Consider the following 14,619-nt stretch of genomic DNA (forward strand, 5'->3'; position numbering starts at 1 on the left):
ATTTCCTTAATTTCTTCCTTGATTCATTGTTTTTCAGGAGTAAGTTGGTGAATTTTTATGTGTTTATATAGTTTCCAAAGTCTTTCTTGTTATTAATTCAAGTTTAAAAGCATTGTGACTAAAAAGATATGATTTCAGTTTCTAAAAAATGTGTTGAGGCCAGGTATCATGGCCCATGTCTATAATCCCAGGAACTTGGGAGGCTGATGCAGGAGGAATCACAAGTTCAAGGTCAAACTTGGCAACAAAGTAACACCCTAAACAACTTAGTGATACCCTGTCTCAAAATAAAAAATAAAAAGGGGTGGGGATGTGGCTCAGTGATTAAGTGCCCCTGGGTTCAATCCCTAGTGTGAAAAAGTAGAGTGTTGAGACTTTTTTGAGGCTTAACATAACATGATCTATCCAGAAATGTTCCATGTTTTGTTTTGAAGGGGAAAAAGTGCACTGTGGCAACTGTTGGATGGAAAGTCTGTTAAGTCTATTTGGTCTTAGTTTTTTGAATTTTTGGCCTGGATCCTCTGTCCATTTCTGGAAGTCCCCTACTATTATTGTACTGAAATATGTCTCTCCCATTAATATTTAATATAGTTTTCTACTATTAATATTTGCTTTATATATTTAAGTGCTCTACTATTGGATTGAGTTGTGTTTGTCTTTACAAGTGTGTGTGTGTGTGTGTGTGTGTGTGTGTGTGTGTGTGTGTAAAATTTCCTCCTGCTAAATTGACTAAATTGATCATTATATCCTTGACTTTATTTATTGCTTTTGATTTAAACTCTATTTATCTGAAATCAATATGGTTACTCCTGCTTTCTTTTGAATTCTGTTTGCATTGCATCTCTTCATTTTTAGTCCTCATGTGTCCTATAGGGTTGTGAGTTTCTTATAAGCCATGTATATATTTGGGTCTTTTTTTCCCCCATCCATTTTGCTGCTTTGTCTTTTAATTGCAGAATTTAACCCATTTACATTGAAGGTATGTTTTTGATAGGTAAGGTATAATAACTATTGCCATTTTGTTACTTGTTTCTTTCTCTTTCTTTTATGCTCTTCCTTTATGGCTAACTGATTTTTCTCTAGCAGTCTGTCTGATTCATTATTTTCAGCTTGTCTAATAAGGACTTTTGCTTTGTGGCTATCATGAGACTTACAAAAACTAGCTTTTAATTCTATTTGGAGTCATAGCAACTTGAAATCATTCAGAAATAGAGGATAATAAACAAAGAAAAAAGATTAAAACACTAATAAAATTTTTTATACTTCTTTCCACATTTGAATTTTTGATGTCTTATACTTCTACATTGCATATCTCTTGATATATTAATATTTATTATTTTAACTGTTTTATATTTTAGTCTTCACACTGAAGATATGAGTGATTTAGGTACCATGTTTGCACTGTTAGGGTATTCTGGATTCATCTTTGAATTTAACAGTGAGTTTGTTTCTCTTTTGATATTTTCCCCTTACTGGTTGGTGTCTCCGTTTTATAATTTGACAATCTCTTTTACTTTCCTTGTGGGATAAATTCTCTCATATTGGTGGTGATAAATTCCCTCAGATTGTTTTGGAATGTCTTTTTCTCCTCCTTGACATCTAAAGGATAACTTTGCTGGGTAAAGCATCCTTTGTTGACCGTTTTTTTTTTCCCCTTCCCTAGTGTACAAATCTCTTCCTACTAATTCCTGGCCTAGAAAGTTTCTGCTGAGAAGTCTTCTGTCAGATGTATTGGGACACCTGTATGCATTATATGTTTCCTTTGTCTTCATGAGAATTCTTGTGCATGCTAGGCTAGTGCTTTACGACTGGATTACATCCCTGGCCCTTTTATTTTGAGATAGGGTCTTGATAATAATTTTCCCAGGCTGGTCTCAAACTTGTGATCCTTCTGCCTCAGCCTCCTGAGTATCTGGGATTTCAGGTATGTGCCTCTGCATCTGGCTGAAAATTCTCTTTGACCCTTTAGAGTTTCATTATAATATATCTGGTGGTAGATTTGGTTGAGTTAAATCAAACCAGTGAGCTTTCATCTTCCTTACTTAGACATTTGTATCTTTCTCGGGGTTTGATAATTTTTCTGTTATCAGTGTGAATAAATTTTGTACCTCTTTGATATTCTCAAGTCTTTCTTGAACCCTAGTAACCTAAATATTTTCTCTCAATACTATCCCAAAGTACTCGTAAGCTTTCTTTATTTCACTTTTTCCCCCATTTTTTCTCCTCCATATCCACACAGCCTATGTTCAAGCTTACTTATTCTTTTTCTGTTCGATTTATTCTGATACCTTCTTCAGTATGTCTTCATTTTTGTTCTAAGAGCAGGTACTATGATCTCTCTTTGGGTTTCCTTTTGCTCTTGTGACAGCAGTCTGGCGTGTGAATAGCTCTTCAAATTGATTTCTCTGGGGAAACAATTGCTGGAACCTCCTACTCAGCTGCCATCTTGCTTTCCACCCATACCTGTCCCCCTTTCTACAGAAGTGGAGACTGACAGGGTGAGGTTAAGTAGCTGAGGAATTTATCAAAAGTAAACCAAGGTCTTCAGATCCCTGGCTTTTTCCATGATCCACACCCAACAGCTCCTCAGATACTTAGGAAACCACTTATCCTCCCACCCAGCCATCTTGGTCGAAGACCAGAAAAGAACAAATGCTATCAGATGCAGTTTAAAGGGAATTAGACTCCTCCCTTGTGTTTACCTCACACTCCCAAACATAAATACAACAGCAGGATCTGAGAGGGCATCCATCCAATATAAACGTTCGGGGCTACTACAATAGCTTTGGAAATAAGCCATAATTATATTAGCATTACATTTAGCTACTTAATCTCTCCTAGAAAACTTATTAAACAATGAGATGGGGTCAGTGTTTTGGACCTTTGTGTTTATGACTCCCTAGAAGTTTTAATTAATTTTTTTTTGTACGTGACTATTTCAGCCAAACGACTTTAACCACACAGATCATTTCTCAGTGGCCATATTCACCATCCACCGGATTCTCCCCCCTGACTCAGGGGTGTGGGTCTGCAGTGTGAACACAGTGGCTGGGATGGTGGAAAAGCCCTTCAACATTTCTGTTAAAGGTAAGCTTCATTTTCCATGGGAAGATCTTACACCTTTGATGTGTGGTGTTTATGTATTGCTGGGGAACCAAAATACTTTTGAGGAATTTTTTTAGGAACTGAGTCTTTTTTATTAAAATCATGTCCATGAAAGTAGAATAAAAAGATCAAGAGTATAATTTTTGAAGTCACATAGCCTTGGGTTTGAGTTTTGTCTCTAACAGCTGGTAATCTTGGATGTGGTCTTGAACAAATGAACTTAACCTCCATGAGCCATTCTTTATAAATGAAGCTTATTTTCTCAACCCCCAGAGAGTTATTTTATCATCATCGTTGTGACATTTTTCAGTGAGTTTTCTCAATAAGTTTAGCTTCATCATTGTGACTTTCTACTCATCATGAAGAATGATTTGGAGAATCTGTTTGGAAGATCACTCACTAAGTATGAAGCTATTTTAAAAAATTAATATGAATGATTGTTCATGAATTCAGGGTTGTGGACATTCTTCCTGTTATAAATTGGTATTTCAAATTTTTTAGTTAACCTGAGTGAATATGTATACATTTGTGGCTTGAAAGGAAATAATAAATTAGAGGTAAATACAAATTAACTTGGCTGGTCATTCATAGACATAACAAGGAGTTTTAAATATGGAAGTGACATATGAATTCATTTAGACAAAAATACCTAATAGCTCTCTGGTATAAATTCTACAAATGGCACTGATATTACAATATCTAAATACTAAGTCATTGCATACTTCATCTTATTTAATCTTTGCAAGAGCCTTGGGCAGCAGATATTTTTATCTCCTTATCCAGTGAGGAAGCAAATTCAGAGGATTTAAAGTGTATGAGGTAGCACAGCTGATAAGTGGCCAATCTTAGTTTTAAATCTGGGTCTCCTGACCTCAACACCAGAACTATCTTTTCTAGACCATTTTGCTTTTGAAGTTTCTTTTACAGATGAGGAAGCAGGATGGCCAAAGTTGTATAGCATCTAGTCCATCCCATTATTTAATTAGAAATCCTTTGGGAGATCCCAGATGTAACCTCAATAAATGAAATGGTATAAGTACTCAGAACATAGTAGTGTTTTAAAAGGAGGTCAGTAATAGCAGAGTCATAAACACAACTGCATAGACTTTAATTCTCTGCCCTGAGGATCCATGTACACCATCTTGGACTCATTATTTATTTATTTATTTTTTAATCATAGAAAAAAGCCAAAATCTCTTTATTCAGTAGAAAATTCACATGATCAAAATAACTTCTTATACCTTGCTTATATTCCTTTGGGGAAATAAATGGCAAATAAATAATACCTGTAGCATTGGTTAAAATGCTGAGTGCCATGGAAGAAACTAAAGCAGAAGTGGGGTAAGGAATGCTGGGGCAGGCTGAAGAGATGACTGCAATTTTAAGTGGGGTAGCCTTGAAGGTCACTTCTAAGTCAAAGTGTTGAGGCAAAGAAGAAAAGTAAAATTACTGAATGTTGAATTGTCCCCTGATATCTGAAGCTTCTGTATCATATAATAAACATTCTTGAGGAAGGAAAGAAAACCCAGGTATGTATTTCTAAGAAAACCTTCCCCCCGCCCCGCCACTTTTGAGGTGCTGGGGATGGAATCCAGGTCCTCACACATGCTAGGCAAGTGTTCTACCATTGGGCTACATCTCCAGCCCAAGAAGGTCTCTTTCTAATGGAGCTATTGAGCTCCTGGAAACTCACTGACACACATTTATTGAGCACCTGGTAGGTTCTTTACTGGTGAACAAACCTTCATGGTCTTTGCCCTGCAGTAGTTTAGAGTCTAGTGTTTTACAACCTTCTTTTATTATCATTCGACTGAGGAGCTCTTTTAAAAATTTTATTCTAAAACTCCTAGCACCATAAAGTTTCAACATTACAGCTGTACTGTCCTCCATTTATGGACTGTGAACCTTTGGAGGTCTACAATCTATTATAATATCTAAATTTTTTGATTCCTCCAAAAACCAGTTTTCAGCTCCTTGGAGTTGCTCTCACTTCCATTGAGAATGCATGGTCATTGAGATGGATAGATTGTTCTAGACTCTCCAGTGGACGCCCACTGGATAGACTTAAGGCAAGAATCTTTCCTGACCATAGCCAGAAAGAGGCATCATAGTGGAAGGAGGGTCGCAGAGACCTGACTTTGTTGGCTTTTGAAGGTGAGGAAGAGACTTGGAGCCAAAGAAGGCAGGTAGTCTCTGGTAGATTCTGCTCTAGAACCTCCAGTAAGGAACACAGTCTTGCAGACACTTCCATGGTAGCCCAGTCAGACTCACGTCAGACTCCTGACCTCCACAACTGTAAAATAATAAACCTATGTTTTGTTAAACAGAAAAAAGAGCATATATATGAGTGAGTAAATACATGATGTGGTAGGAAGACCAATAAAATAATCACAATAACTTAGAATAATTAACTCAGAAAATTACAAGGAAAGAAAAGTAGAGGTTCTCTGAGAGCATATAACACAGGCATCTAATCGAGGTTCTGGGATAGCCTCCTGTGATGAAGCCATATCAGAGCTAAAAGGTGAATGCTCAGTAGGCGTTAACTGGGAGAATAATAGGAGGTGGATTCCTTGCAGCACATCAACAGAGAGGCTGAGAGGGAAAGGAGCTAGGTGCTTGTCTTTTGAGTGAACTAAAAGGTGAATGGGACTGGAGGATACTGAATGAGGGAAGAGAAGGCTTGGAGTTAGAGTGAGCAATTATGCAAGGCCTGGCAGGTCATGGTACAGGTTTTGATTTTAATCCTATGTATAAGGAGTATTTAGGGAAGAATTTTTTAGATAATGGGTAGGAGGGACAAGATCAAAGCAAGAGAGCTCAGAGAGCATTGAATCTGAGCAGAGAACTCCAAGAGGACTTGGAAATGTAAAGCACTCTTCCTCTACCCCTGTTAAGAACAACAACAAAACCCCAAAGCCTAAAGACTAATGTTATTGCTTTAACTTGATTTAGTTCTTCCAAAGCCCCTGAATGCACCGAATGTGATTGACACTGGACATAACTTTGCTATCATCAACATCAGCTCTGAGCCTTACTTTGGGGATGGGCCAATCAAATCCAAGAAACTTCTGTATAAACCTGTTAATCATTATGAGGCGTGGAGACACATTCAAGGTAAGGTTTGTTCAGGAGGGGCCCAAGGGATATGACATCAGGAAAAAAAAAATTATTCCCCAAATATAGAAATCCCCTTCTCCCTGCCACTACCCTCGATTCCATTTCAGAATATTCAGGAGAGTGTGGGGGGCCCTCTAAGTTCTGGGACTGACTTTCTGGAAGTCTCTGTGTACTAGGGGCACAGAGACCATTTGCATTGTGAGTAACTATCTCGGTCAGTATTTCCTGTCTAGTCCTCTCTGTATCTCCAGTTCTGCCTTGAGCACTCTCTCCTGCCTGGTCATGGTGAAAACATGTGTTTAACCATGAATGTGGAAACAGGAAGCCCAGGGCTTGCTGGAAAGGCAGACTTAATTTGCCTAAATCCTAGGGGTGATTCTTTGTGCCTTGTTAAGTCATTTACTCTTTTTCTCTTTTCATGTCTTGCCCTGTCCTGCAGACTCTTAACACACAGGTTCAGGATTTTGAACCTGAAAAGTTTGGGCAGTTGTAAATAGAACTAGGATGGGAGAAGAGAGAGGTGTGGTTAAAGAGAGCTCTATCACTCTCCTCCAACTTCCTGAAAGAAGAAAAAAAATTCGGCAAAATGTGACAAAATGTCAAAAGTTCATGATAACAGTTAAATTTATTTTGAAGCACAAATTCCAGTTCTGTTTGTATGATATAAAATCATAATTTAAAAATGAAAACAGAACAGCAATATCAATTGATGCTCTAATTGAGCCATCTCATAGACAGACCTGCCACTATGCAGCTTTAGGAAACATGTATCCTTCCATATTTAATCTTACTTTGCCCAAGATTTCCTAAAAATGATTCTGTATCTACTGTATGTAGATAATTGAGAATGTTATTAAAGAAGAAAAGGAGGGTTTGAGTTCAATAATGCTCCTTACAACCTAGGTAGATTGGATGAAGTCAAAATATTGCTACTGAGTTCTTCTCGTTCTACTGTAGATTCAAATAAAATCTGGACTCAGGGATGTCGAGCTCATTTGCTCGACAGCTGTTTCCAACATCAGTGGCCAGGCCCGTTTTGTCATATGGTGGTAATAAGCCATCACCTTGTCTACCAGTGAATATCCATAGAGTACCTTTCTAAGAACTGTTAAACATAGTCTATTTCTCCCCTTGCCAATTAGGAATTTATCTTAGGGTAAAGAAAAAATTTACCTTTGAAATGTCCATGGAGATACAGACGTTGGCTAAAGCAAATAACCAAGGAGAAAATGCTATTTGAAAATAATCCTGTATTTTTCAGGGACTTCAGAACCCTTCCTTATAATGATGTGACTATTACAAATTGGTTGTCCGATCACATTCAAGAGTCTTTTTTTGCTCAATAACTTGATTATAATCAGTGTATTAACTTGAAAACAGGTAGGAATAAAATTATTCTAATTGAGTTTTTCCTCCTAAGTATGATGTTTCATATAGTAAATTTGTAAGGTCTTATTTTGCAAACGGAAAGATAAAAAGCACAAGGGCAGAAATGTGCAGGTGGCCCAGAGATATGCATAATGACACAACGTGACCTGGAAACATTTTTCCAAAAGTCAAATTTTTCTTGTTCTGAAAAAGTGAGGTCTTAAAGATGGAATTGCTTGTTTCACCCAGATGTTATCTTTTTGAAATTTTAAATTTGTTTTACATTGCAAATAATAACCTCCCAAGTTTAAACAATTTAACAAAATGCAAACTGAAGTTTCCTGGACTTTTCCTCTTCTCAGTGACAAATGAGATTGTTACGCTCAACTATTTGGAACCTCGAACAGAGTACGAGCTCTGTGTGCAGCTGGTCCGTCGCGGAGAGGGCGGGGAAGGGCATCCTGGACCCGTGAGACGGTTCACAACAGCTTCTATCGGTCAGTGGAAGCCAACAGGCATTTATTCATGAGCCGGGTGGGAGGGGGAGGAAAGGGAAAGAGGAAGGAAGACCAGGAAGGGTGGTGGTGGGTGAGTGGGTGGGTGGGGATGGAGGTGGACGGAGTTTGCTTTTGAATGGGTGGGAAAGTGACAGGAAGGCTGGCAACTTCAGGCCAAACAGTGCCTTTATTTGGGCTGGACTCCTGGTCTGTCTCCCTGGGGGAGGGGGTCTGCAGCCATCCACGGGGACAGAAAAGGAAGCAGATGAATCTTCAGGAAGGCAGGGACATCCCTTAGGACTTGAGATTTACTTAGCAGCAACTGTGCTGAGCCTGGGCTCCTGTATTTCACCACCGGCTTCCTGTTTCCATCTTAAGGGTCCAGGCCAGGCTTCTGCCACAGACATACTTTAGAAATCCCAGTTTGTTTATTTTTTAAAACAATTTCTAACTTTTCAAAGTAGTTCCTACACATGATTAAAACTTCAAATAGAATGAAAGGCTTTTATCTAAAGAACAGCACCCCCTGCTTTACCCCTCCACTTCCCATATCTCCCTCCTAGAGCCAGTTTTATCTCCTTAAACTGTGTCTTACAATCTTTGCCTCCCTGTTGCTAAATCAGTGGTTTTCAAACATCAGCAGAATCACCTGGAGAGCTTGTTTTACTGGATTGCCGGGCCCATCCCCAGAGTTTCTGATTCTGCACGTTTGAAGTAGGGGTAGGGCTAGGGTTCAATAATTTGCATTTCTAGTAAATTCTCCAGTGATGTTTAATATTGCTGATTTGGGTCTACATGTTATAGATAATTTGGGTAGAGATATTTCTCAATTCACCAAAATCATCTGGTACCTGTTGGCCTTCCGGTGGTTTAACGGAGAAGCTCTTGATGGTATTTTGCAGCCTCTTTGACACTACCTGGGGTACAGCTTTCTGCCACCAGGGGCCTCCTCTGAAACACCAGAGTGATCCTCTGTAAAGTTCTCTTTTCTGGACCTTTGACTTATTCACTGTGCATAATCACTGTGTATCATTATTATCTTACTCTCTCCTGGTCAATTCTTTATAGTTTAGTTTCAGGTTCATATAAATTTAATTCATACTACCTTATAGGGTAAAAATAATCATCTTCCTCACTTTACAGATGGAAAAGTAGAGTTTCAGAGTGGTTAATAAATTGCCTTTGATTTGCCTGTGATGACGCGTCTTATGAACCATGTACCATACTAAATCATCAGAATCCATATCCTTGTTTCTTATTTTTACCTATGAGCCCAAAGTTGCCATTTCCTTATTTCCTTTTTTTTCTTCTTTTGGTCCACTTACTAAAGGCAGGAAGATATGAAATGATTTAGTGAGAGAACTAGGAAGAACACCTAGATCCTCTGGGGGGATTGTGCACCCCAATAAAGACAGCTTCCCCTCCTCATTATCCACCAGTCTCATCTGACCAGCATCCTTAAAGAACCAAATGGGGCTTGTAGAGGTTAAGCACAAGTAAGAACTGACTTTCTGGGAACCCATCAGGTTCTGAAAGCAAAAAAATAAAACTAGAAGGTGTATATACATTAGAAAGGGATCTCTGTAACTGAAATTAAAGGGAACTCATATGTGTCATCAGGGTGCTGCCAAAAGGCAAATCGTTGTTGATTTTCTCTTGATGAATCTGAAGGAAGAGGCCCTAATTTGATTCAGATGGGCAGTGTTTATGGAACAGAATATAAATCCTTCACAGGCCCACACCATATAGCCCTCAGAATATGTTCCAACCAGGATGTATTCAGAAGTCTCTTGGAATACTTCAAAGTACTTCTCAAGGCTGGACGGGAAGGGAGTTCTTGAAGGTTCTCCTTTTCCCATCTGAATTTTGCTGATGCTGGTTTTTAATTCATCTGAAAGTTGCACTGTTTATGTGTGTTGATTGAGGTGGTGAAAGCCAGGGAGGCCAACAGAAGAGGGAAGAAAACGTATTCTGAACATGTTGGAGAAAGAGCAGACAGGGCAGGGGCAAGGGCTGCCATGCTCCTCAAGGGAAAGGGAAAGGGAAGTGTCTGTATTTGTCCAGCCGTCTCCTCTGTGAGACACAAGCTTGGGAGGCTTCAATGTGTTCTCCAAAACATCATCTCTTCAGGCCACTTTGCCATTGTAAGCCTGCCTAACCACTCTGGGTGGCTGCCTTTGGAATTTAAACTTCAGAGATTAGCAAAAGGAGTGAACACCACCTCACTCAATTTGCCTAGATTTTAGAGATCTTTAGCATGATGCTAAAGTGCAAGAGCATGCCTGGTCGCTGGTTCTCACTAGTCTGAGAGCAGTCAGGATGGCTGATGTGATTTCCAGCTCAATGAAAGCAGCCCCTTCCTCTCACCTCTAATCAAGAGTCAGAGCAGTGTTTCTTAACCTCATTTTTTTTTTTAAAAAATCACTTCATAAGTAGCTTTTTAAAAACACTTTTGTCCTAATAGGCTTCTCCTCTCCCCAAGACATTTTAATACCATGATAGTGTCCATCTGTGTATCATGACCCTTTATGAACCATTGTAATAATCTAATATTTTCTTATGCTGTTAAGAGCCAATTTTTGTCCCCTAGGGTTGGTAACATTGCCACTGAGAAGGCACGAATGAGGGGATACCCATCTTGTTTTGAAAAGAATTTATATCTGGGATTTATACATTGATTACTATTATTAACTGAACCCGTAGTTTCCTCCTTTGTTCATTAACACAAGAGGAAAGAAGGAAGCAGGATGGGAGGGAAGAAATATAAACAGAGCCTCCAATACCTTCAAAGCATTTTCACATCCATTATCTCATTCGTTCCTCCTAAGTCTGGAAGAGAGTATTTTTGTGTTACTTTACATGTTATCTTGGAGGGGCTATGAATTTGCACCAGGTCGTGAAACTGAAGTGGCATGCTCCTGCTCTCTGATTTTAAAATCCATATTGTTTCCATTCAGCCACCTCTTTGGTCACGGAGGTTCATGTGGGTAATTATGGCAGTGTGTAGTCATAGCTGATACTTTGTGTGTGTGTGTGTGGGGGGGCTCTAGGATGCTTTGCCACTAAGCTACATCTCCAGCTATTTTTATTTTGAGGTAGGATCTCAATAAGTTAGTGAGGACCTCATTACATTGCTGAGGCTGGCCTTCAGCCTCCCAAGTTGTAGGGACTACAGGTGTGAACCATCAGAACTGGCATGGCTGATACCTGGATGTGAACTGAGCAGGGAAAGGGATGACCTTGCCATCACAGCTGCTATAATGTCTGAAATTCCCCTTGCTTAGGGGAAGTAACCCTGAAACAGCTTTAAAATGTATTTTTCAAAATGGTAACAAATGCTAAATACTCACAACCCTACAACCTAGGAAAACCCATTGTTTTTATTTTCAAGTTTCCCTCCTATCTTTTACCAAGTTGCACTCAGTTTTTTTTTTTCACTCATGCACTATATATATTTTTACTAGGTTTCTACACTCCTCTTAATTATCTATTTTAATATATTGATGGCTATAGTATAATTCATTAAAAATTTCCCTGTTTTGACGATTTCGTTTTTTTCCAATCGTTTGCTGTTATGAATAATGTTATAATGAACATCTCCATGCACATAGTTTTTCTTCTTCCTTCAGGATTTATTTCTTCAGTCATTTTTAAGGCTCTTAAGGAAATATCCCCCAAGTTCTCCAGGGGGGTTGTACTCCTGTATTAAAGTTACTCAAACCACATATTATTTTAAAGATTTGCTATTTGGGTAACAAAACAAGTATCATCTGGCTGCTAGCTTGTGTTTCCTTTGACAGCGTGTGAAGTTGTATATTGTTCTAGAAGCCAAAGTTATTCTTCCAAGGTGTCCCTTTGGGACATCATCACTTCTGACCTCTGTCAAATAATGATCTTCCTGGTTTCTCCTAGGACTCCCTCCCCCTCGAGGTCTCAGTCTTCTACCAAAAAGTCAGACCACGCTAAATCTGACCTGGCAACCAATATTTCCAAGCTCAGAAGATGATTTTTATGTGGAAGTAGAGAGGAGGTCGGTACAAATAAAAAGCGATCAGCAGAATATTAAAGTGCCAGGCAACTTGACCTCAGTGCTGCTCAACAACTTACACCCCAGAGAGCAGTACGTAGTCCGAGCCAGAGTCAACACCAAGGCCCAGGGGGAATGGAGTGAAGATCTCATCGCATGGACCCTCAGTGACAGTAAGTCATTCTTGCTTCTCCAGTCACACTTGAACAGCACTCAGCTACTGACGTTGGGGCTTCGCTTCTGCCACTTCAAGACTGTTCTCAGCCTCCTTATATCAAAGAAAACATTTGACATTTTTTGGTGGGGGGATTGGCTAACTTCACTTAGCATTATCTTCTCTAACTGCATCCATTTACCTGCAAATGCCATGATTTTATTCTCGTTTATTGATGAGTAATAGTCCATTGTCACATTTTTTTTTATCCATTCATCTATTGAAGGGTATCTAGGTTGGTTCCATAGTTTAGCTATTGTGAATTGTGCTGCTATAAACATTGATGTGGCTGTGTCCCTGTAGTATGCTTTTTTAAGTCTTTTGGGTATAGACGGAGGAGAGGGATAGCTGGGTCAAATAGGCTGATTCATAATGGGTAGGGAGGGGGAGCATGGGAGGAATAGACAAACTCTAGATAGGCAGAGGGGTTGGAGGGGAAGGGAGAGGGCATGGGGTTATTAATAATGGTGGAATGTGTTATTCATTATTATCCAAAGTACAGGTATGAAGACACAAATTGGTGTGAATATACTTTGCATACAACCAGAGATATGAAAATTGTGCCCTCTATATGAATAAGAATTATAATGCATTCTGCTGTCATATATAAATTAAAAAAGACTATTTTCAGAAATAATGAAAGGTAGTTGTTAGTTAAGGCCAATTAATGTTCACCTAGTCATTTTACTAACCTGCAATTCAGAACAAAGCCCATTAGGATTTTCAATGATTCGGGCAGGATTGCTAAATTCACCCCTCCTTGTTAAGGCTTTATTAAGTAGACTAGTAACATGAATAAGGTTTTGTAAGGTTTGTGAGTACATGGATACCCAGTAATGAGGGATGAGTCTTTCTTAATCTTAAAAGCTAAACAACTTACTTGAAAACTTTTAAAAACACAGTTCCTAGAGTTAAAATATATGTATCTGAGAGCATTAAAACCATTTTTTTTCTTTCAAAAGAGTCTACAGTTCAGGCTTTTCAATATTTCAGATTGGTTATTTAAAATTTGTTATAACTTTGGGGTTTCTTTTAGGATTGAAAGTTTTTATGTCATTAAGCAGCAAGTGCTGTTTTGCTTCAATGAATTATAACTGTGTCATTACATTTTGGAGGCCTAGGGAAGACGAGATACTTCTTGGGCATAACACTACTATAAGTCAGTGTGACAGGGCCCCTTGTCAATCCCCAAAGTCTGAGGCTCTCTTCTGCAGCTGGTCTCTGCCTCCTCATTAACAGTGTGCAAGCTGGCTCAGTGTTTCTCCAGTCACTCTCTCATGTCGCTGACTCTTGAAAGTATGACCTATGTTGCTAGTATTTAGGGTTGTTTTTTGTTTATATGTGTGTGGTGTGTGCCCGTGCATTATGTGAAATTTAGAAGTTACAGAATAGTGCAGAGACTAACACAACACACATTCACCATCCAGGTTAACAATAGTTAGCACTTGGTCATGTTTGCTTTTAGCATTTTTTTCTTGATCTGAAGTCATAATACAATACAGATATGTTAAAATCCCCTTTGACTATCATTCCTGTTTCTATTCCCCTCTCTCCAGAGACAATCAAAAGTATGAAATCTTGTCTTTCCTTTCATTGTTATATAATAATATATAGAGATCTATGAGTGTACATATGCATACAGACCATTCATCTGTTTCTTAATAAACATGATTCTTATCTGTTAATTTATTTAGATCTGATGTATTCCTTATACACATCTGTTATATATGACATGTTATATCATTTATATCTTTCTTTTTAGATAGACATTTAAGCTGTTTTCATTGTTTTACTGTCACAAAAATGCAACTGCCACCTTATTCATGTCTCCATGTGCAGAGGGGGAGCTTTGCTAGGGAACAGGTCCAGAAGTGATACTCATGGGCACCACTCAATGTGTGCTGTGTCGCAGAGTTTGAGGGCACTGGATTCACATCTCTGTATCTATACTGTTCCCCTGTGTTTATATCACTTAATACTGTCAGCCCTTTTTAGTTTTGCCAATCTTAAAAGCAAAAAAGAAGTCCCATTATTAATTTCAAGCTTCATCTCCTTCACGACTAGTAAGGTCAAGCACATTTTCTTATGTGCATGGGTCATTTGTGTGTTTTTTAAAAAATATACTTGTGGATGTAATTTGTCCATTTGCTATAGATTATATATTTTTACCAATCAAGAACGATAATTTGTGTGCCATCTTGTTTTATGCATTGCTAATATACTCTTCTAATCATTTATTTTAACCTTGTGTGTTATGTCTTTTACCCCATATATCCTTCACATTTTGA

At 38.6% G+C, this 14,619-nt stretch overlaps 1 protein-coding gene across 2 annotated transcripts in view; it reads left to right on the forward strand.

The window, feature by feature from the left end:
* Tek (TEK receptor tyrosine kinase) overlaps positions 1 to 14,619 on the forward strand; it is a 111,493-nt gene that overhangs the window by 73,032 nt on the left and 23,842 nt on the right. For both annotated transcript variants that reach the window (XM_005334184.5, XM_005334185.5), the window contains exons 9-12: positions 2,943 to 3,087; positions 6,061 to 6,222; positions 7,956 to 8,090; positions 12,003 to 12,290. In XM_005334184.5, the coding sequence (XP_005334241.2) occupies positions 2,943 to 3,087; positions 6,061 to 6,222; positions 7,956 to 8,090; positions 12,003 to 12,290 (730 nt within the window). The remainder of the gene's footprint in view (positions 1 to 2,942; positions 3,088 to 6,060; positions 6,223 to 7,955; positions 8,091 to 12,002; positions 12,291 to 14,619) is intronic.

Source organism: Ictidomys tridecemlineatus, chromosome 4, assembly GCF_052094955.1.
Source record: "Ictidomys tridecemlineatus isolate mIctTri1 chromosome 4, mIctTri1.hap1, whole genome shotgun sequence".
NCBI lineage: Eukaryota > Metazoa > Chordata > Mammalia > Rodentia > Sciuridae > Ictidomys > Ictidomys tridecemlineatus.